Source organism: Pyxicephalus adspersus, chromosome 3, assembly GCF_032062135.1.
Source record: "Pyxicephalus adspersus chromosome 3, UCB_Pads_2.0, whole genome shotgun sequence".
Lineage (NCBI taxonomy): Eukaryota > Metazoa > Chordata > Amphibia > Anura > Pyxicephalidae > Pyxicephalus > Pyxicephalus adspersus.
The window spans coordinates 56102240-56124384 of NC_092860.1; the positions used below are offsets into that span (position 1 = coordinate 56102240).

The 22145-nt window shown below is 38.2% G+C and overlaps 1 protein-coding gene and 1 long non-coding RNA gene across 2 annotated transcripts in view; one reads left to right on the plus strand and one right to left on the minus strand.

The window, feature by feature from the left end:
* Positions 1-11006: 11006 nt before the first annotated feature.
* Positions 11007-12605, minus strand: LOC140326305 (uncharacterized). The gene is made up of 2 exons (XR_011919814.1): positions 12470-12605; positions 11007-11538 (listed from the first exon to the last, which is right to left on the minus strand). It is a non-coding gene; the product is annotated as an uncharacterized lncRNA (long non-coding RNA).
* A 542-nt stretch (positions 12606-13147) lies between these two features.
* The window catches only part of FSTL3 (follistatin like 3), a 31245-nt gene continuing 22247 nt past the window's right edge, over positions 13148-22145 (plus strand). Inside the window, exons 1-3 of the mRNA XM_072404777.1 lie at positions 13148-13280; positions 17018-17203; positions 17977-18192. Coding sequence (XP_072260878.1) covers positions 13196-13280; positions 17018-17203; positions 17977-18192 — 487 coding nt within the window. The 5' untranslated portion in view covers positions 13148-13195. The remainder of the gene's footprint in view (positions 13281-17017; positions 17204-17976; positions 18193-22145) is intronic.

Consider the following 22145-nt stretch of genomic DNA (forward strand, 5'->3'; position numbering starts at 1 on the left):
GTAATTCTATCCACTTTCGAAGGTTTTGCACTTATTTTCATAAGCATTATAAGAACAGGATATAAAGTGAAATCTTCCCAGATGGAAACAGGCAGAAAAATAAAAACACAATAAAAATAAACAAAGGTTTGGACCCTATTTACACTTTATTTCATATATTTTTTCAACATAAGAGTTTACATACATTTTTTATAACACTGTTTTTTGTTTTTTGTTTTTTTGGAAGAGGCACACCACTAGTAAAATCCATTCCAGTACTATTCAAATAAATCATAAACATGTCAGTGCAGTCACACAGAATGGCAAATGTATGAGCAGCAGAATAAAACACTGCAGTTCCAATGTTTGACACAAGAAAGCAGCAGAAAGCAAATCAAGTACAACCATGAGACTTTCCTGGGTTTCCAGGCTGTTTCCTGGGTAGCTTGTTCATCTTTATGGTCACAGCAGAATAATTTTCTTCACACTGTAACGCAAAATGGGTTACTAGTCAGGTAAACATATCCTCTTTATTCTATTTACCTCCGGGTACAAGTTTGTCGTTCTTCAATAAGTCACACTGTTGTGTTGTTGTCCAGATAAAGTCTTACTCTAAAGCAACTCATAAGAAATCTAAAGGTATTAAAGATGAGGGAGAATAAATACTGCTACCGCTACAAATAATACCTCACACTCAACAAATTAAAGTCACCAGGTGATAATTTATTGATGGTCAGGATAAAAGAACCAGTTCTAGGAATAAAGATACCATAAAACAATGCTAAAAACAAAGTGGGCAATGGCCTCTTGCTTTTCAAAGTGCCAGGCCTAGGACATGTTCTGCTTTGGGAGTATGTAAAACAGCAGTGGCTGTGCTTGGTGTTCTCTGGTATTGCAACTTTCCCCAAACATAAGTCACTTTTCCTAGGAATGCCTAATGTGTCATTTGGCAAATTCAAAAAGGTTGATTTAAAAGCCAAAGAATGCTTTTATGATTATGTCTTGATAAAAGACATCCACTTGTTACATCACATAGTTATTTTACAGATTCTTTTTGTGTTGGTAATTTTACATGTAGTGTGTAATTTGCCTACCAGGAAACATAATAAAAATATTTTGCAGTGCTTTACAGAATTTCAACATTCACACCAGCCCTTGTTCCAGTTAAGTTTACATTCCAATGACCTATAACAGTCAATTCCATGTTCCGAGAGGATATTATCAAGTAGATCATATCAAATGCATGACAAAAGAATCAACAGAGGGTATGAATCTAAGACACATAAAAAATATTTCTACCACCACTGTGCCTACCAATTGCCAAATATTTTTTCAAAACTGTGAGAACCTTGGGTTTGGTTGGTTCTCACTGTTTTAATGCATTAACAAATGCGTGTAAAGGTGTATTGCGTTGAGGCAGCCCATTTGTTTTAATTGAGCTTGCTAATGCCGCAAAAAAAGTTACCTCCATTATTTTTTTTGTAATGTAGACCCCCTCGGTCGTAAGCTACCGTGTATTATAATGTGCTTCCCAGCAGGTGCATTGGTACTATTACGGAAGTACTAAATTACTATTACGGAACGGTGACAGGTGAATGTATTTAAAAATTCAATTAGGCAGGTAAGGTTGTTTTATTGCAGGGACATAAGGAAATTGCCTATCCTTTATGCAATAAAGGACCTGCCTGGTTGTAATGTTTTATCTCTAAAGTATAGTTCTGCTTTAATAAAGACTCCTGCAGACAATCTAAACATGAATCAACAACATATGGAAAAATCAGAACAGCAAGAGGGATTCATGACTCTTCAGCTATTGGGCCTGATTTATTAAAGCCCTCCAAGGCTAGAGAAGATACACTTTCATCTGTGAACCTGGGCAATCTAGTAAACCTAAAATGGATTCCTAAAAAGTAGTTTGCTATTTGTTGGCAAATGTTTTCAAGCCTGGATCAGATCCATTACAAGTTTGCTGGATCACACAGCTTCACTGATAAAAGCGTATCTTCTCCAGCCTTGGAGAGCTTTAATAAATTTGGCCCATTGCATGCAAAGGGCTTTGAATTAAAAATGCAGTAGAAAAATATGGTATGGGTATTGAAGCTTCCCTAAGTTTCCATAGACACAAAAAAGTAGTGGCACCATTGTATCAGTGCCTCTGGAGCAACCAAGAGCACCTAACTGGGTCCTATAAAAACTTAGCCATGCATCATTGGATAAAATGAAACAAAAGAAAAATGATCAACCATAGATGGTATAGAGGTAGGTATGTCATACAAGAGAAGGAACAATGTATGAGGGGGAAGTAAACTGGTGGGGGGGAGGAGGACATGTAATAACTATATTCTCCACAATCCAAGGCCATGAGTGAACTCAAATCCGTACCAAAGAGACCAAATTAAATGGTCAAATTAAATGGTCAAAAATGACCAATCAAAATCTGTAGGTAAGTAATTCTGGATCCAAAGTTACCATATTTTACCAAACCCTTCGAAGGAATCACTTAGTACAGCTATTTTTTTTTCATTTAAAGGCACAATGACATTCCTATGTTTTACCTGAGTAACAAATTCTCTATATCTTAGTCAATACCTGTTTATTAGTAGTAAAAAATAGGCAATCAGAGCTGGCTTTTGTTACTAATCATGGGCTTGACATTCAATAGGGCTACCCCAGGCTACCCCAAACTAGCCACCATGGCCAAGACCAAAGAGCTGTCTAAGGATGTCAGGAACAATATTGTAGACCTACACAAGGCTGGACTGGGCTACAAGACTATTGCCAAGCAGCTTGGTGAGAAGGTGACAACATTTGTCGCGATATTTCGCAAATGGAAGAAACACAAAATAACTGTCAATCTCTCTCGGTCTGGGGGTCCATGCAAGATCTCCCCTCGTTGCAATGATCATGACAACGGTGACAAAGCACCCCAGAACTACATGAAGGGAACTTGTCAATGATCTCAGGGCAGCTGGAACCATAGTCACCAAGAAAACAATTGGTAACACACTGCGCCGTGAAGGCGTGAAATCCTGCAAGATTCCCCTGCTCAAGACAGCACATGTACAGGTCCGTCTGCAGTTTGCCAATGAACATCTGAATGATCCAGAGGAGAACTGGGTGAAAGTGTTGTGGTCAGATAAGACCAAAACTGAGCGCTTTGGCAACTCAACTTGCCATGTTTGGAGGAGGAGGAATGCTGCCTATCACCCCAAGAACACCATTCCCACCGTCAAACATGGAGGTGGACACATTATGCTTTGGGGGTGTTTTTCTGCTAAGGGGACAGAACACCTTTACTGCATCGAAGGGACAATGGATGGCCCATGTACCGACAAATCTTGGGTAAGCACCTCCTTTACTCAGCTAGGCTATTGAAAATGGGTTATGGAGGGACATTCCAGCATGACAATGACCCAAAATACACGGCCAAGGCAACAAAGGAGTGGCTCAAGAAGAAGCACATGAAAGTCCTGGGGTGGCCTAGCCAGTCTCCAGACCGTGAGTCGCCAAACATCAGCCTTGAAACCTTACTGACTTGGAGAGGATCTGCAAAGAGGAGTGGGACAACAAACCTGTGCAACAAACCTGGTGGCCAACTACAAGAAACGTCTGACTTCTGTGATTGCCAAAAAGGGATTTGCCACCAAGTACTAAGTCATCTTTCCCAAAGGGATCAAATACTTACAGTATTACAATGCACATCTTTGTCAGAGGGCAAACCTACAAAATCAGCAGGGGATCAAATACTTCTTTCCCTCACTGTATATCTATCATATTTTGGGACACTCTCACAGAGTGTACTTTTAACAGAACAAATGCCCAAAGAAACAAATCTGACAAGTCTAGCAGGTATGATATACTACCTCATTAAAAAGTAAAACAAAACCCTATATGATCTGATATTCTAGAGGAAAGTAAGGATTATGAATAACAAGCATGGGAGGGCAATGAGGAGACATAGGGTCCCTTTTAGGGTATGAATAATTAAATGATTTGTTACATGTTTGCACAGGGAGGGCTTATAGCGTACCTAAACTCAGAATTTTGACTTTACATAGACAACCATTTTATGTAAGGTAAAAATTTTGTTATTTGTTTTTTTTCGCCTATTTGATCGAGAATGAATGGGAGTGCAAAGCCTCCCGGGATACCTACATCAGGCATCCCGGAAGGCTCTTGGGTGCTCCTTCTGCACATGCCTGAGCATCTCGGACATGCACAGAAGAAGCTTTTTTGAGCAAAGGAAAAAAATTTGCTGATCTCACGCATGCGCATTGAGATCTGCAAATTTTTTTTTTTACATCCTACATCACCCGATTTCGCGCCTGGGTTCGGGTGACTTAAGAAGAATAACAGGAAGAAGAAGAGAAGATGACGGTGCCCGGAGCGTCGGCTTTGAGACGACGTGGGACCCGATGCAGGACACCCCCGGAGGGATCAGACTGCCCTGCGGGATTGAGGGTTTAGTTCCTCTTTAATACATAACAATCCATCTACGAGGAGAAGAGATACCTCCATTCACTCAAAAGATACCCACACGGCATATAAGATGTTACAAGTAATACCAATTGCCAAACGATTTATACTGCAGCATAATTGGTTGGGAGATATGGAACCAGGAAACTGTTCTAAAAAATTGTTAGCTTAAAAATTGTAAGATTATCAAGTAATTGGGGGCATCAGTATGCCCCCATAAATTTGAGCTTCTGGATTCAAGTTCTTTATACTGATACATGGGCATTCCTGCAATATATAGGCTATCTGTCTTTCTGTTTTGACTTTTTGAGAGGCACTAGCCAAGTTTGCCCTCTTTAAGTACTTTTGTTTACCCTCTCTGATGAACCATTGGTGTTAGCAATGCACAGTCACTCGGACATTTGGGGTCTTGAGCTAGCAGGTTATGAGCCTAGTATGTGAATCCGGCAGCATTAATCAAAACTCATTAAATCAAGCAATGTTTTACCAATCGTTCTTTGTTTCTTCTGATTTTGTTGCGCCTACGTGAAATGTAACCTTAAGTGGCTGCTCTTATCTGACGGGGGGAGCACCAAGTTCCTTTTTTCAGGCCATTCAATGTATTCCCTAGACATGGCTGCATGTAAAAATCCCAGTGAATCTGCAGTCTGTGAAATGCCCATAACTATGCTACCTTCTTGATTGGCCAGTCGGGGATGTGTACCTAATAAATTGGCTAGCGAGTGTTTATTTTAAATGCAGTATTAACTTATGTTAAAAATAAATTCCACTGGCAAGTTAACATGAAACCCCATTACTTTTGCTTTGCAAAAATCTTCCAGAAATTCAGTACAGCAAACTTTGTGGGTTTTTTTCCAGTAAAAATTAACAGTCCAAACTGTCCCTGCTGTCATCAAAAAATCCTGTGCATGAAGCTAAGCCTTAATTTGCTGTAAACAAACCGTAGATCACATGAAAGCTCATGCAATTGTTGGAATCTGACTTCATCTCGGCAAGGTCCTTTGGAGATCTTATCATGGCAAGGATGCTGGAAAATATGGGCAAACTGAGCATGCACAGCTTAATGTCAGCTGTTGAAAAAATTGCTGTGAGTGGAAAGCTGTGAATGATCTACAAGCTTAAACTATTGTATGTATGCTGAACCATTTATAGGAAAATGTTAACAGAAGAGAGTCAAATTCAATTTTATGATGAGTAACAGAATTCAGTGTTAAGATGCATTCGCATACACTATAAACAAATTATGAAATTTTTATTTTTATAACAAATATTGTATTGAGCTTTTTCATAGGAAGATAAAACAAAGTACAAAGTAACCATTTACAATATCAATTTTGAATTTCATACCTATCAAAAGTTATAAAAAAACAGTGAAAACGTTTTATTGAAGCATCAACTATATGTCTTGCTATGTCATAAAGGCCATTCATATGCTGTCACTGATATAGTGTACAGCTGATTCTAGATTGGCCGGCCTCCAAGTGGGGGGGAGTGGGGAAAGAAAGCACTTTAACCAGTGCACCTCAAAAGCTTGATATCAGATTCTCAGGAGCAGTGTGTCAAATGAACCCTGAAAGGTAAAATCCCACTTCTCCACAACTTCTGAAACATAAAGGTGAGGAGGAGTGGTATATCGTTGATAGACAAAGAAGTTTCAGGTACTTTGACAGGACTTTGTAGGTTGTTTTTACCGTAAGGGTGATTTGTGTACATCTGGCTGAGTAGGCCCAGACCTCTTCCCACTGTTTCTCCAAAAGATCATGCCCAACATCGTGGGTTCATGCCCTTGTGGTGGCCTCTCATGAAAGCCTGATAGCAATGTAGAGTACAATGAGGATATCAACCCCTTAGCGTGCAGATCGTTTCTGCATGTTCGTTCATACTCAGTATGGAAAGCTGGTTGGGCTCGGAGCAAGGACTTATAAAGTGCCTTATTTGTATGTATGAAAAGAATATGGAGTTAGCGGCCTCATATTGTTGTTTGAAGTATTGGAATGTCAGTACCTCCCTCCTCAAAGAAAAAGCAGACACCCGGGTCAGCTCTTCCTGGGTCCACTACCTGACCCACTTGGGCTCCTCGAATCCCGGAGGGAACATGGGGTTGCCCACTATGCTTGCCATCGGTAAGAGTGGAGACACGTGATCTTAACTGTGAGTTCCATATTTTAACAGAGTGGGCTAATGGTGAGGAAAGTTGGCAGGGACGCGGTAGGGAGTGAGCCACAACAGGTTAATGGAGATCAGGTAAAAATCTGGGGTATTAAGGTAGACCTACATTGGAGTTTCAGAGGAAGCATGCAATTTTGCCAGTGGGACAATCTGGGCTGCTTGGTATTATTTGGGGATGTGGGGTACTGCCAAACCCACCTCTATTCTTCCTCCTATATAGAATATATTATGGTCTAGTTTGGTCTAGTGGGACCCCAGATATACTTAGGCACAGCAACCTTCAGTTTGAGCAGAACTGCAGGAGGGACCGAGATTGGTGTACCTAACAGGATCTTAGGTAAGTACGTTGTTTTGATAGCGTTGATCATACTAAACCAGGATATGTGAAATGGGCGCAAGGACTCCAGGGGGGCATCAAGTAAACTCAGTATGACTGTGGCTTCATGTAGGGTGCGGTATGATGAGGTCAAATGAACCCCCAGATAAATAAGTCCTGTCACCCATTGAAAGGAGAAATTGGCTTGGACGCCCACCATTGCTGATGGTGGGAGTAAAACATTGAAGGCCAGTGATTACCATTCATCCTGAAATCCTGGCAAACTTGGAGAGGGAGATGTTAGGGTGAGGTGGATGTCATCAGCGAAGAGCATTAACTTGGGTGTTATCCATGCCACCTCTATACCCCAGACATTCATCTGTTGTCGTAAGAATTGGGCTAAGGGTTCATTTGCCAGTATAAAGAGGATAAGCGAAAGGGGACAGCCCTGTCTGGTCCCCCTCTGCAGGGGGAAGTTCTCAAAGCCACAGTAACGCATTAAGGCTGATGGCGTTGAATAGAGAGGCCCGATCCACCGCAGGAAGGATTCCCCAAAGCCCCATATTCTAAGCACAAAAAACAAATACGGCCAGGACACCATATCAAATGCCTTTTGTACATCTATAGCCAAGAACATTACCTCCAATGACTGTATCTTAGCTATTTTGGCTAGATGAATCGCCCTACAGATATTATCACCCCCGTCGCCAGACCATGATTTAGCCTGGTGGCTAAAATTCTTAAGCAACTTGAGGTCAAGGTTTAGAAGCAAGATAGGCCTATAATTTGACCATAGTTGGCCTAGGTTTAGTTATCATGACTACATGTGAGGCAAGCATATTAGGAGCAATGGCACCTCCTCCCTTAAATCCATTAAAGAGCCTAGTTAGGACAGAAACAATCAGGTCACTTTTTTTTGTAAAACCTGGCCATTTATCCATCTGGTCCCAGCCTTTTTTTATTTTTAACGGAGCTGATAGCCACCAGTACTTCTGAGCTTCTAAAGCCTCTACAAAATACAAGCATTGTTACAACATTTGAGTATTCTGCTCGGGCTCCAGGCATCAAAGCTTTCGAGTCAGAGGAGTGTCTGGCTTATTGCCTTTGTCTGGCCCATCGGAGTTGTTTTTCCGCCAAATCTGTATAGCATAGGTTAGGATCATTGGTAATTTTGTCTAGGGTGTGTCTATTCATGTCTGTGGGAGACAACCCAAAGGCTCAAGCAGTCTGTTTGTACTGTTGCTCTAATTGTTTTACCACTCTCTCTCCCTTCTGATGGGTCGCCATTCGTATTAAAAAGCCTCTATCGCTTTAAGATCTCCCCAAAGGGTCGGGGAGTTTCGCACTGACGATGCGCTAAAGTCCAGATACATGTTTTTTTTTTTCTCTAATGCCTTCCACATCCTCGTTAGGGGAGAGTAGAGACTCATTTAGGGTCCAGGAGAATCTATACAGTTCAAGGCCCTTGAGACTGCCACGAGAAAGTAATGCCAGGAGACCAAGATATGGTCGATTCGGGTATGTAATTTATGTAGGGCAGAGTAATGGGTGTATTCTTTCATGTAGGGGTGGAACTTCCTCCAAGCATCCGCCAAGCAAAACCTATCCAGAAGTTCCACCCCCATATATCAACATTCAGCAATAGGTTTGGTAATTACCCCTTCAAAGCAACCCTAAAACATCAGTGAACCTCCTCCATGCTTCTCTGTAGGGTCTTTTATTTGAAGGCTTTTTTTTACTTTCTGTAAATAGTCAAATGATGTGCGTGACCGAAAAGCTGTATTTTTGGGCCTGATTTATTAAAGCTCTCCAAGGCTGGAGAAGATACATTTTCATCAGGGAACCTGGGTGATCCAGCAAACCTGGAATGAAATTCTGGAATGAAAGTTATTTGTTAGCAAATGTTTTCAGTGCTGGACCAGATCCATTCCAGATTTGCTGAATCACCCAGGTTCACTGATGAAAGCGTAGCTCCTGCAGCTCTGGAGAGCTTTATTAAATCTGGCCCTTTGTCTCATCTGTCCAGATGACATTCTACCAGAAGGATTGTGGCTTCTACAGGTGAATTTTTAGCAAACTTCAATATGGCTTGTTTATGTTTCTGTGTCGGAAGTGGGGTCCTCATGGGTCCCCTGCCATAGAGTCCCTTTTCATTCAGATGGCGATGGGTAGTGTGAGCTGACAGTGTTGTTCCCTGTGCCTGCAGGTCAATTTGAATTTGTTTGGAATTTGATGGAGTTTCTTTATCTAACATTCCAACAATTCCTTGTTGTAACATATCATTGATCCTTCTGTTTTGTCTATGTCCAGAGAGATTATCTACAGGGACATGGGCTGTAAACTTCTTTACAATGTTGCACACAGTAGACACAGGAACATTAAGATTTCTGGAGATGGATTTTTAGCCTTGGGATTGTCCAGGCTTTTCTATAATTGTGGTGCTCAAATTTTCATACAATTCTTTGCTCTTCTTTCACACAGACCTTCAAATCTGAGATCTGGAGCAGCTGGCAAAGGAAGAGCGGTCCAAAATTCCATAAATGCAAGGATGCCAATATTTAATAAAAAATAATTGAATAAAAAATTAAAATAAAAAAAAATTGTTTTACTTCTAAAAGAACAGTGCCACAATATGTGTTTTTTTTTGGACATCTTGGTGCTTTGCAATCCATGCACAAATCAAGTAAATACCACCCTTACAAACATTTTTTATTCTTTTTTGTATTTTTGTTATTTAACCCATCTAATTAATATTTTACAATTTATTAACTATAGATGTTAAATATTGTAAATTGTTAAAAGGATAACAGTGCGGGACTAACAACACAAATGAAGGAAAGGTTTACTTGTGTTGTGTGTTTATGTGGCAACAAATAAACAGAGATTTTAGTTTCACACTTTTACAGATATATGTGGAGACCATACTGTCTCTTCACAGACCCTCTGCCTAAAAACAGAACAAAGCACAATGGCAGCTTTAGATACCTTGTACATGTGAAAAGCCCTTTCCATGTGCACATTGCCTTAAAAAAGTTATATATTGTTTGCAATGGTTGCCAGGTTAGCTTGTTGTACTTAGTGTGGGACACCTGAGGATCTTCATTTGCCATTTTGCTGTGCTGGGCTTCTGTCCTTGCACCCTTAAAGCTACATTTACACACTAGATAAGCCTTGCTCAACTTTTTAACATGGGGGAACCCTTGAAATAACCTCAGGTTTTAGGGAACCCGACAATATTTATGGTATGTCCAAATCATAGTACATTGCCTGGTTGTCAATGGGAATATCATTGGTGTCAATGGTATCTGACCTGAAAGGCACAAAAAGCTCATTGCTTGATGAACTCCTAGCAAACTCTGGAGGAACCATAGGGCTCCACATAACCCTGGTTTAGAATCACCCCCAATGTTGTTCATCAATCCATCCTCATGGATCAATGAGCGAGTGGGGACATGTGCATTTTTCAATGTAAAAAAAAAACTTGCCATGCATTGCAGCGTCAAATGAGCTCCATACACAATTTTACACTCTGCACTCTTTTTTTACATACTATAGAATGCGTAGTACTATGAATTCAATCTATTAGAGATACTGTAAAGAATTCTGACTGAACTGCCATAATTCTTTATGGCATAGATTCTGTAAGGTGCGTGATTCATTCTTCAGGGATTTTGGTCCATATTGACATAACATTATGTATTTGCACCAGATATGTTTGCTGTAATTCCATGATGCAGATTTCCTGTAGAAATAGGGGGGATAGATACATGCTTTCATGTTGATGACACCAAATTATGACCCCATCATCTGCATGTCACAGCAGAAATTGAGATCCATCAGGTCAGAGTACATTTTTTCAATTTTCATGAACCCATGTGAATTGTAGCCTCAGGTGCCTGTCTTCTCTTGCTGTAGCCTTCTTCAAGGTTCTTTTTGGTTGTAATGAGTGGGTATTTGAGTTACTGTTGCCTTTTTAGCAGCTCAAACCAGTCAGTTTATTGTGCTTTTATTGTGCCTTTTTGTGGAATTTAAAAGGGTTTCATAAGATAACGTCATCAGTACTTGGTAATTGACAAAATGCATTTATTTTTTTTTTACCAAACAAGTTTCAGCTAAAATAAGTGAATTTAAAATAGAGTAGCATTTTTTATTAGTAGAAAAGAAAATAGCATAATAAAACATCTGTGACTTTTTTTGGCAATCTATGCTTTCATATTGCATAAGGCTTCATTCTACAAAATGAATTCCTCAATCCCTAAAACCTGCATCTATGTCAGGTCACACCAGTACATCTTGGCTTTGTTTCATAACTCTGATTGTAGAACTTCAGTGAAACTTACCATACCATATATCACAGAAATCAAACTCTCTGTAGACTTTATTTGAAGTTTTACACCTGCTGCATGAGAAAGCAGAGATCATGTTACAATGGTTCATTTCACATTTCTTTTATGTGCACCATTGAATACAACTGTCGGTCTGTACTCTGTCTCGGCAGAAGAAGAAAAAAAGACGCAGCGTTATTCGTGTCTGCTCTGGCACTCCCCAAAAAATCCGTCCTGCAGCAACTGGAATGGGCATGTTATTTTTCCCTCCACCTTTCAGCAGAAAGACAAACATAATCAGACTGTTAAATTGCATTTTATTCCAAATCATTAACATGTTCCTAGGTAAACACAGGTATGAACAATTAAATAAAAAATGGGTCAACAGCGAGGATCATCATGGATGGATAGACAGGCAGAAAAAAGATAAATTGGAATATGAACATAGATATTTTGGAAAGCAGATGAATAGACGGAATTATATATTTAAATGGCAGATAGATTAGATATTTCTGTAGTACATTGATATCTTTCTTTTAATGAACATTTATGAAGATAGATAGATAGATAGATAGATAGATAGATAGATAGATAGATAGATAGATAGACTTTTTAAAGTATCACAGTCTACAACTGTAGACAAATAAATAAAATTAAAAAAAAATATTGTTACAATGACCAGAGACAGACAGATAGATAGAAAGATAAATCTCATTTTGATTTCTTAAATATTTCTATTACCATTAATAAATAATAAACAGATTTATACTTCTTTTTCAAAATACGACCCCGTAACGAATTAAAGGAATAGCAGCCAAAAGCACCCCATTGACACAACAAAATAAGCGATAAGGGACTGGCTAAGGGCCAGTACAGGGGGGCTTTCTGTTAACTCTTCATAACCAAAGGGGCTCCCAGACTCAGAGAGATCTCCCCAGACAGATAAACCTGAACAGACAAACACACCACCAAACCCAAACAAATTCAGAGATAAATCTGTACAAACACAAACAACAACTTAGAGAGATATTACAGCAGTGAGTAAAGAAAAAAACAAAAAGGCAGCCCATTGAGACAGACACAGACAGACTCATGAATCCTTTAGCAGACACATGCTGCTTGCTGTACAAGGAAATATGAAGGAAGAAGAAATAGGAAAGCTTGATGTGCCAAGGAGGTGTCACACATACATGACTATCCATACCTGATGAAGGAAGCACATGGTGGAGGCACTGCGCACAGCAAGTCGTACACTTTATGAGCCAGACAGAGGGAAGAATTGTACAGGAGCACCGGACAACACACATACACAACAAGTCACACACAGACACAGCAAGTCACACACAGACACACCCACGCACACACAAGTAGATAAAGTTCCAGAAATGTTCTCACATGTCAGACGTCCATGAGAGTACAGGCACATTCCCAGACAGATTGTAACGCATCCAGACAAGGGTCAGACAGCTCCATACATAAACACACAGGTGAAGCAATAGTAAAAAAGAAAAGTGGTCAGGCACAGAAAACAGGCACCCAGTGTGAGGGGACTTGGAGGAGAAGGAGGGGACAGAAGGGGGGAAATAAAGAAGTGGAGAGGAGGGGGCAGACAGATTTGTCCAATTCTTAGACACAGGACAGACATAGGGGCACAAATCAGGGGGAGATACTGACAGACTAGACAGAGGGAGAGAGGCACAGCACAGGGGGAGAGACACACACAGAGTGGCAAACAAACAGGGGAGGGACACCAATCAATTTTTTGAATACCAAAAGAGATAGGCTTGAAGAGCAGACCTCCTCAGACACAGGGAAAAAAACACAGCAGCCACAGACAGCCTCTCACCCAGACAACCAGACTTCAATCACTCAGGTAGACAGCTCTCAGACAGCCAAAGAGTTCCCATTCAAGCTGCGAACTTCGTGCACCATGCTACAATTTGTGCTGCTTACTCTACTGCTGCTGGCTGTTAGCCGATGCCACCCTATCCCTGGAGGGGACACAATGCAGACGGGTGAGTCACACCAGACCCCCCCTCCCCTTTCCTCTAGGTGCAGCAACTCTCCCTGCACTTCTTCCACATCTATCCATAAATGTATGAATCATATCAACTATATCACTTTACTGGATGCTACAAATCCACACACACACATAATGGCCTACTGCCTTTTTTGCATACTGTCATCTTCCATTTTAAAGCTTGAGTCACAACTAAAAGTGGGTAACTTTTGAATGAACATTCCCAGCCTACACAGATTTTGTACAATGGATCCATTCCAAGCTACAGACACACGCCAGATTTTTGTCGTTCAAAGAAAATGATTACTGACGTATCGTTAGATAATCAAAATAACCAAAAGATGACGATCGCAACTAATGATGGATTCATTCTGATGGTTATTTGTCATCTACCACAGGCTGCCAAGCTCTAAGAACCATCACATGGTTGCTTTATGTACAGGATATTTTGGTTGATTTTACATGCTGTGTAAATGTTCATTTTTTAGGGATTGTAAATTATGAACGACAATTATTTAGCAAGTGTACGTAGATTTGGAGTTCACCGACAACACTTTTTTTTTGTAAAATTCTATACAATCCGATCATAAGAATGATTGCAATCGAACACTTGTAAGTTAATATATTGTGCAGTCAATTTATGTTATTTGCACAATTGAAAAGAAAGTTGTCATGTGTTTTTTCTGATTGGTCACTTAGAACCAAACCGATATAATCTATAATTGGTCTGTCATTTCAATTATTCTTTGTGTTAATCACAATTGTTAAAAAATGAGACAGAGAATTACTCTGCATTACTAACTGTCTTTTATAATTGAGTCTACCCAGTTTTTATTTTTCGGATCCTCACATTTTCCAAAAAATGATATTTTATTAGTCAATTTCAAATGTTCCCCTTTAACAGTGATGTTAGCAAATTATTATCAAATTTAGTAGATTGATGGTAATTGTATCCTACACAAGGTAAACCTTTAATATTTTAATGAGCACCACATATGTGCTGTATATGTTCAAAAGATGATCATTCTAGGAGATTTATTGCACAGTCACATAATCAAAATAAGCCACATGGTTTATGTCTTACACAATATTTTTGAACCTATATGTTATTGCTACAGAATAATAACAACTAAGTAAATGTAGATGTTTGTTTTTTACAAGATAATACATATTCAAGCACCTAAACTTTTAGTTATAAGGCTGATTGATTAGGAGATTTTACACAGAGATGGGAAATAAAAATAATACCTTTTAAATGTTTTTCTTTTAATGAATACCACTTATTTAGATGAACATAAAGCCTTGAATTCATGTATTTAAAAGTCAAGATACAGAGAAAATAAGGTCATGCAGTGCATTTCATTCATTGCAGATGCACCTGTTTACTTGCATGATGTAAGGTACATAGCTGTCGTCTGGTTTTTGAAACTGCCCCCATTAACAGAATGGCTTCTTGGAAAGCTGTGCTGGAATGTCTGAAGCCAGGCATGCCCGAGCAGATTGTTTGTCTGTGGGTTCCTCCACAAGGACATCTTGACCAGGGCTCACCTCACAGAGGGACATCATCTTAATAAGGGGTCTGTAACCATCCATTTTAACCATTTGGCAGTGTTTATTGACTCAAATTAGGAATGTTTTCCAGACTGTGACTCTTGATTGAAGCTGTATGGAGTCTTAAAATGCCCACTTTAATCCACCTTTGATTGTCTTTGTTAGGTGATGCCACTTGTCCTTCACCGTCCTGCTTATCCAGTCTGACATGGGTTCTACCCAAACTTCTTTTACAAAAAAATGAGTTTACCCTTCTTCCCAAGCAATACATGACCCTAAAATGTAATGGACAAGGCTAAAGCAATGTACATATGTCACATGATTGTTGACTGAAACAGTCATTATCGTCTCAGGTAAAAATCATGTGTACAGTGATCACCTTCTGCCATTCATCAATCTGTCCTGGCAGATCAATGAATGACTGATTGGAGATTGCCACTGTACTTTCCTATAGAGAAAAGTGCGGTTGAGGGTCATTCATTCATTCTCCTTTCCCCGCTCTCAATAAAACTGGGAAGCACAATGTTTACAGCGCTCATTCGTGAGCACACAAAAGATTGTTTCCATAAACAGATATTTAACATGTGTACTTTAGTTTAGGCTTTTCATGTCACACTATTTTTTCGACTTAAGAACTCATAACTGCTTCTTTTTTATGTAGTCATCGAAAAATTTGGACCTTGTGGTCTATTTCTGTCCATAAACAATTTTTTGTAATTTCATTCATTTGGATGGATTTCAATTCTTAATGAAGTCTCAAGCAATTCTCGGAATGTACCCATTCCTTTTGATGCCAATGTTTGCCACATGGAGTGCTCTTCAGTCTTTTGCGTCTTACTCGTAACCACCCTACTTGTTTACAATGCTAAGTAGATTACAGTTTATCCATACCAATATACCATTACTGATTCTGAATGATCAAATGGCTGTACCAGGTATACTATCTTCAACATCTCATTCTCCATAGAAAAAGCAACCTTAAAGACAGTACCCTCCTTCTTTTAAATTCTAACATTTTATTTTTTTTTCCATGGTACTGTTTTTTAACTGTTCAGTTCTTTCACTGCACATGATTGCTCCAAGAATGTATAATCTTGACAATGTATCCTTATCTGGTTACTTCTGCCAATTCTTCACACTGCCATCAATGCATGTAGGGCTAAGCAAACTGCTATTCATTGAAAAGCATCTTTTCAGAATAACCTTCACTTTTTTTTGATGGTTTGATAGAGCAGGTGACAGGAGAGATATGTAAATATTTTTATCTTTACAGACACATCTTTAATGGGAATGTCTAGTTGGTGTCAGAGTCCCTTTAAAGTTTATCTGCTGCAAGGCTATAGGCATTTAAACATTTACTAATTCCTAGAAAAAAATATTTAGTGTATCTCTGTAATACATGCACATTTCTTACAGCAAAGTATACCTAAATGTACCTATGGACAGCAAACAATACCTAAATATAACAAAAAATGTAATAAAAAAAAACTTAAAAGTATAAATTTTATTTTCTAAATTCATACTAAATAAATACATTTTCTAAATTCACAAGCCTGTGCTGTCAGCCCTACTTACTTTATTTTTGAGTGATTACACATAGACTGTCTCCCTCCTACCACCTCCTCACATGATTTCTGGTATGTTTAACAGATCAAATAAAAGATGTTACATACAGTACACTTTAATACGTGCCCTCGCTCTGTAGCTGCTAGAATTAGAATTGTGCAACAATTCATTTAGAATTGTGTAAGCTAGTTTATCTTCCCCCACCAAGCCTTATAGCCTTGTAGTCCAATGCAGAGTTGTGTACATTTATATATTTATATATATATATATATATATATATATACACATGTCTAGTGGAGAGTCACATCTAAATCAAGCTCTTGTTTTTACACTTTCCATTTCTAAAACATGAGATGATAGCCATGTATCTTGCAATATATTGCTCCACAGTGCCTGCAGTAAGAGATGTGTGCTTGTCAGTACTCAGCCACCTACTACCAGCCTTATTCAACCCTATTGGTTGCTCCCTATTGGATTTCCATGAGGGACACGAGGAAGCAGCAAGTACACCGCAACCTTATCACCAGTCTGAACTTGGCACTGTTTTTATTTTGTTGCTTTTGCACACGTTATATAGCATTCAGATAAAGGATTTTCCCTGGTGTTTTTCTACAGGTGGCACATGCTGGCTCCTACAAGGCTCCAGTTCAACTTGCAGCTTGATGTTACTAACAGCAGTAACATGGGATGAATGTTGTGGAGATGGACATCTAGACACTGCCTGGTCCAACTATACTGATCCCATGAACAAAATCAGTCTGCTGGGCTTCCTAGGACTGGTCAACTGCAAACCCTGCAGAGGTAAGTCAGAAATATATTTGTGCTCCCGTAGAAGTTACACTGTCATGGGTGAACATGGGTGATACAGCAAACCTGGAATGGATCCAGTCCAGGATTTAAAACCTTATTACCCAAATATTAGCAAATTGTTTTAGGAAATTAATTCAAGGCTGGATCACCCAGGTTCTTTCATGATAGCCCTGAAGTCTTGAAAAGCTTTAACAAATCATCCCCAAAGTTTGAAAATGAACTTTGTAACAAGGATATTATTTTTGGGTATAAATAGCTGCAGTTGACATTACAGATAAAATGAAATGTGCTCCTCTTTTTATAAATATATGAGAAAGGACCTATCTTAAATAAAGAGGTTGCTCAATCTTTGTAACAAAGCTCTGGTTTACTGTGCTTTAGACCTTAGGGCACTAGTGTGTTGGCAGGGGAAGTAAAAAATGCCCCTGTTAGTAGTCATTGATGATGGGAGTAAAAATGCCCCAGGGTTAAAAATACTCAGCACCTGTAATTAATGGGTAAAGGTACAATGTCCTATTGTTGCTGTCAGTGGAAGGAACAGTGCCCTATTTTTGGTGCCTGTGGGAGGAATAGTGCTTCATTATTTGTATCAATGAGAGGAATATTACCCCATTGTTGGTATCAGTGGAAGGAATAGTGCCCCAATTGCTGGTTAAGTTCAAACAAACGGCCACAGTTTGTTCACTATTGAAATAAAGTATTTGGTAAATTCATGCGTGTTCATCATTAAAGTAACATCTTTTAATGATACTTTCTTTATGCAGACAGCTGTGATGGGGTGCAGTGCCCCCCTGGAAAGACATGCATTCTGAAGGATGGACGTCCACAGTGTGAATGTGCCCCTGACTGTTCAGGACTCAACAGTGATATTCCTGTATGTGGTTCTGATGGGAGCACCTATATGGATGAATGTGAACTTATCACCCACAAATGTCGTGGACAACCAGACTTGGAGGTCATGTACTATGGAAAGTGCAAAAGTATGTAACATCCTTTTTCCTTATATTGTTGTGTTTTGTATCTTTCAATAGCAGTTATATTTAAGTTATAAATTTGTTTGCAGTCATATTTTATTTTAAAATTCATTACCATTATTGTCTTTGACCTGTAAAAGGACTTTTGCAACAAGAACTAATTTAGGGCTTATATAGACTTATGTGTCCTTAGTATTTTACTACACAGGGCATTTAAATTGTTACCCCTGTTTTGAAATTAAGCGGTTTGTCGTAATTGTAGTACTTCAGAAACAAAACAACAGCCATTATTGAACCCATACCCCCATTCATAACTTAAACTTTGAAATAAGTAAGTTGTTATGCACCAAGGGCTGAACAAAGCCTTTCCTGTTAATGCTACGAAGACTTGTATGGACCTTCTGGTAACCTCCTGAAGATTCTTTAGGCTGTAGCTCCTTTACAAAGCAGGATGACTAAAAGTAACTCTATTTTCCTCTGACCACTTTGAAACCGTGCCAGCTTGTGCATTTCCTAAAACCTTTTTTCATCCAGTCATAGCCCTCAATTTTATGACCTAATCCATTAAATATCCTAAATTTTTGACAATATCACTCACTAGACTACTGCCTCTTCGATATACCACTCCACAACCTATGCTATTGCATTTTACAATTTCTGAACCCTTAAATCTGTACTGTGTCTAGTTTTCTAAATACATATTGTGCTAGCCTAAGCTTCCAACCCAATGAATACAAAAAAATAGTTTTGTATCTATTGAATACTGAGATTGTTGAGGATGTTTTGACAAATGAGATTTGTCCAACGTAAAGTGTAGTCCTTTAAACATGTATAATATGGTATATTGTGATCTAATATGATTTTTACTGATTTTGCTACAGCAACATTGATTATTGCTTAAAGCCAATTGATTAAGCAATTGATTAATGCTTAAAGTCACAGCCAACAACAAGACAGATATGATGTCAGGAGCTGGTGAGACACAAATGATGCCCAAAGCTGATAGTATTTCAGTGGTGCAAGGGATGCTTTGTACAGTTCATGGAGCAGTGGATGAGCCCTTTTAAGTCTATCATAGTTACTATGTCTATGAATGCTTAGAATACATGTTAATGACTAGAGTATAAATCATCAGACTGAATGTGAAACAAGGAGTAGCAACACATTTTGATGAAATTTTCTTTACATCAGACTCTGTGAAATGTACAGATCACAGAAGACATTTAAACATTTATTTACAAACCTATTGCCACGTGAATCTTTCTTTGAACAATTTCTTTTGGCAGCCGCTATGTTTCAGCTGACACACACATCTAGCCGTTGGTGCGCACAGGAATGTTTTCAGCCACACAGAAGCTAAACACAGCTTCCGATTACTCCACTGATAGCAATAAAAAGCAGAGTTGTTAGAACCTCCTACCATTCAACTCTGGTTAAGGAGGGTCAATGAGATACACCATATGGAAGATTTGACCTCCTCAAAATAGGAAGTTCTTTACCACCTGGTACTACTGGTCTCAATTCACTGATACGTTGGATTAAAGATGCTACCTGGGCACTTCTTGACTTCTTGATTTCTGGACCCTATAACTTTTTGAGTGCCTGATCTGCCTATTAGATTATATATTCAGTTATATATGTTACTCCAAATAGATGCCAATAGAACAGAGGTTAATTAGAATTGGGGATTATGTCCTGATGTTGTGATTGTAAAATGATTCGTACAAACAAATTCTTATTGAGACATTTATCGTACCGTACTGTACCATTCCATTTGTAATTCAGCTTGTATGACCTGACTTTTTGTTTTAATGTTTTAAAGTTTTAATTTCTGACCTAATCTTTCCAGATGTTATTTAAATGCGTTTATTTGATTTTGTTAAAGTCCATGTTTTTGAAGTTGTTTGTAACAATTTATGACCTTTTTTATATCACCTATCCCCCCTCCCTATATACCCAACCCCTTGTTTTTTTGAAAACCCTAAATAAAGAATGTTTTTTAAAAGAAGAAGCTGAATTGTTAGAAAACTTGTAAAAGTGAGGAATAGAAAGTAATAATGACAGGAGGACCTAAACAGCATAACTTCATGTCATGTTCATAAATGGAAGCTGTTTTGTTGCTGGTGAAGCAGACATATGTAATCATATATGAATATGTATTTATATTCATATATGTTCCTATATTTTCTATTATTGGTATAATTATGCTAAATTAATGTTGTTTTAACTAAGTTTAATATGTACTCTTCTATCCATTTAGCTTAGGCATTATACTGAAGCTGTTTAGTTAATACTGATATGCATTTATCTAAATCTGTTCATTCAGTCATCAATATGTTTATTGGAATGTTTAATTCAGTATGTTTCTTTATTGGCAACTAGTTTTGAATTTCATATGTGAAAATGGTAGCTGTTTTTTTTTCAATAATTTGTTATTAGAATTTTTCAAGTTTATATTCCAACTTTCTGAACAATTGGTTATCAAATGAAAACATAAAAAATACAGACAATGTAACAAGACTAATGTTCATCTGTTTCCATAAAAGTAAATAAAGCCAATAAAAGTAAAGCTGGCTGTTTTAAATGTTGGCTGGTCAAGCAAAAATTAGAATTAGGTGAACTCTGAAGAGTGCAGTGTCTGTTCAGTCTTTAGTTGGGGAAATACAGTTTTGGCAAGGATAATGTAGCCCAACAAGCCAAGCATTCCCATGGGCAGTTTTGTCCAGGGTTGTTGGGTGAAAGTAAGGCTAAAATATAAATTGAAGGAAGGTGCCCATTGACTGACAGTCTGAGATAATTCATGTGTAAGTGTTTTAAATGTTTCCTTTATTATGCAGCAATTTTCTAAAATGTTTCAAAAAGTCCTACAATAATAAATTATTATTTTCTAATCACTAGGCATTTGTCACTTTTAGTTGGCTGGATTAGATAAAGTATTTTGGTCCTTCCCATTGCTTCATAATCACCGTAATAAGGGCAGATATTTTATTACCTCTAATTCGTAGTGAGAGATCTGCCAATCTGTGAGTAGAGTAATGCGATGCCACATTCTGACATGCTAAGCCTATTTTCTAAAGCAGTTATTTTATACTAAGCCCAGTGAATTTGTGTTTTCTTCCAACATCCAGTCATGTGCAAAGGTACAACTTTTTTATGCTTCTGCAGGTTGACTGTGCTGAGTGGGAAATTTCCTTGCAAATTCAATGTTGTTTTCAGATGCATTTTTACAGTTGAATGTCATGTTTTATTTAACTTACCTTTATAGGTTTTTTTTGAGATTTTTCATTTGTACTTTTTTTTTCTTGATAAATGAAAAAAGCAGAACTCTGTAATCTCCATGTTTTAAATTTATTTTAAATGTGAAAATGCATGAAACATTTGAAATGAAAAGTAAGTAACAGGACGTCTATCTATCCTCTAATATGGGTGATGTTTGCCTACCCCCAAAACAGTAGTATACAAATAAAGAAAGTGTATGAACATATATGTTTATGATTAGTGTCACCACATTGATCGATGCTATATGTTTGAATGCATGTTAACCATACCAAAGTATTTTATGTCATTGTACAACTGTAACCTTGAACACTGTTGTGATATTACTATGTATATGTCACTCCTGTAGATAACTATTTAGCACGGCTTGCAGATCCCCTGAAGAAGCCAATTAGGTGAAACGTGTCGGGACATGAGACGTCATTATTCCATGTTACACATATATTACAATCAGGGATAATTCTGTCTAGTATGTAGATCCAATAGCCTATATTTTACCAAAAGGAATGGGACCTCCTAAAGAATCTGTATTGTATATATTGACAACATATTTTTTATGATGACTAATATAATTCACTAAATATAATTTTCAATTGCCTAACAAACCCCAGTTATTTACTCTCTTTATTTTTAAATGAAAACATAATTGATCGAACTAAGGAGAATCTAGTTTTGTTTGTTGT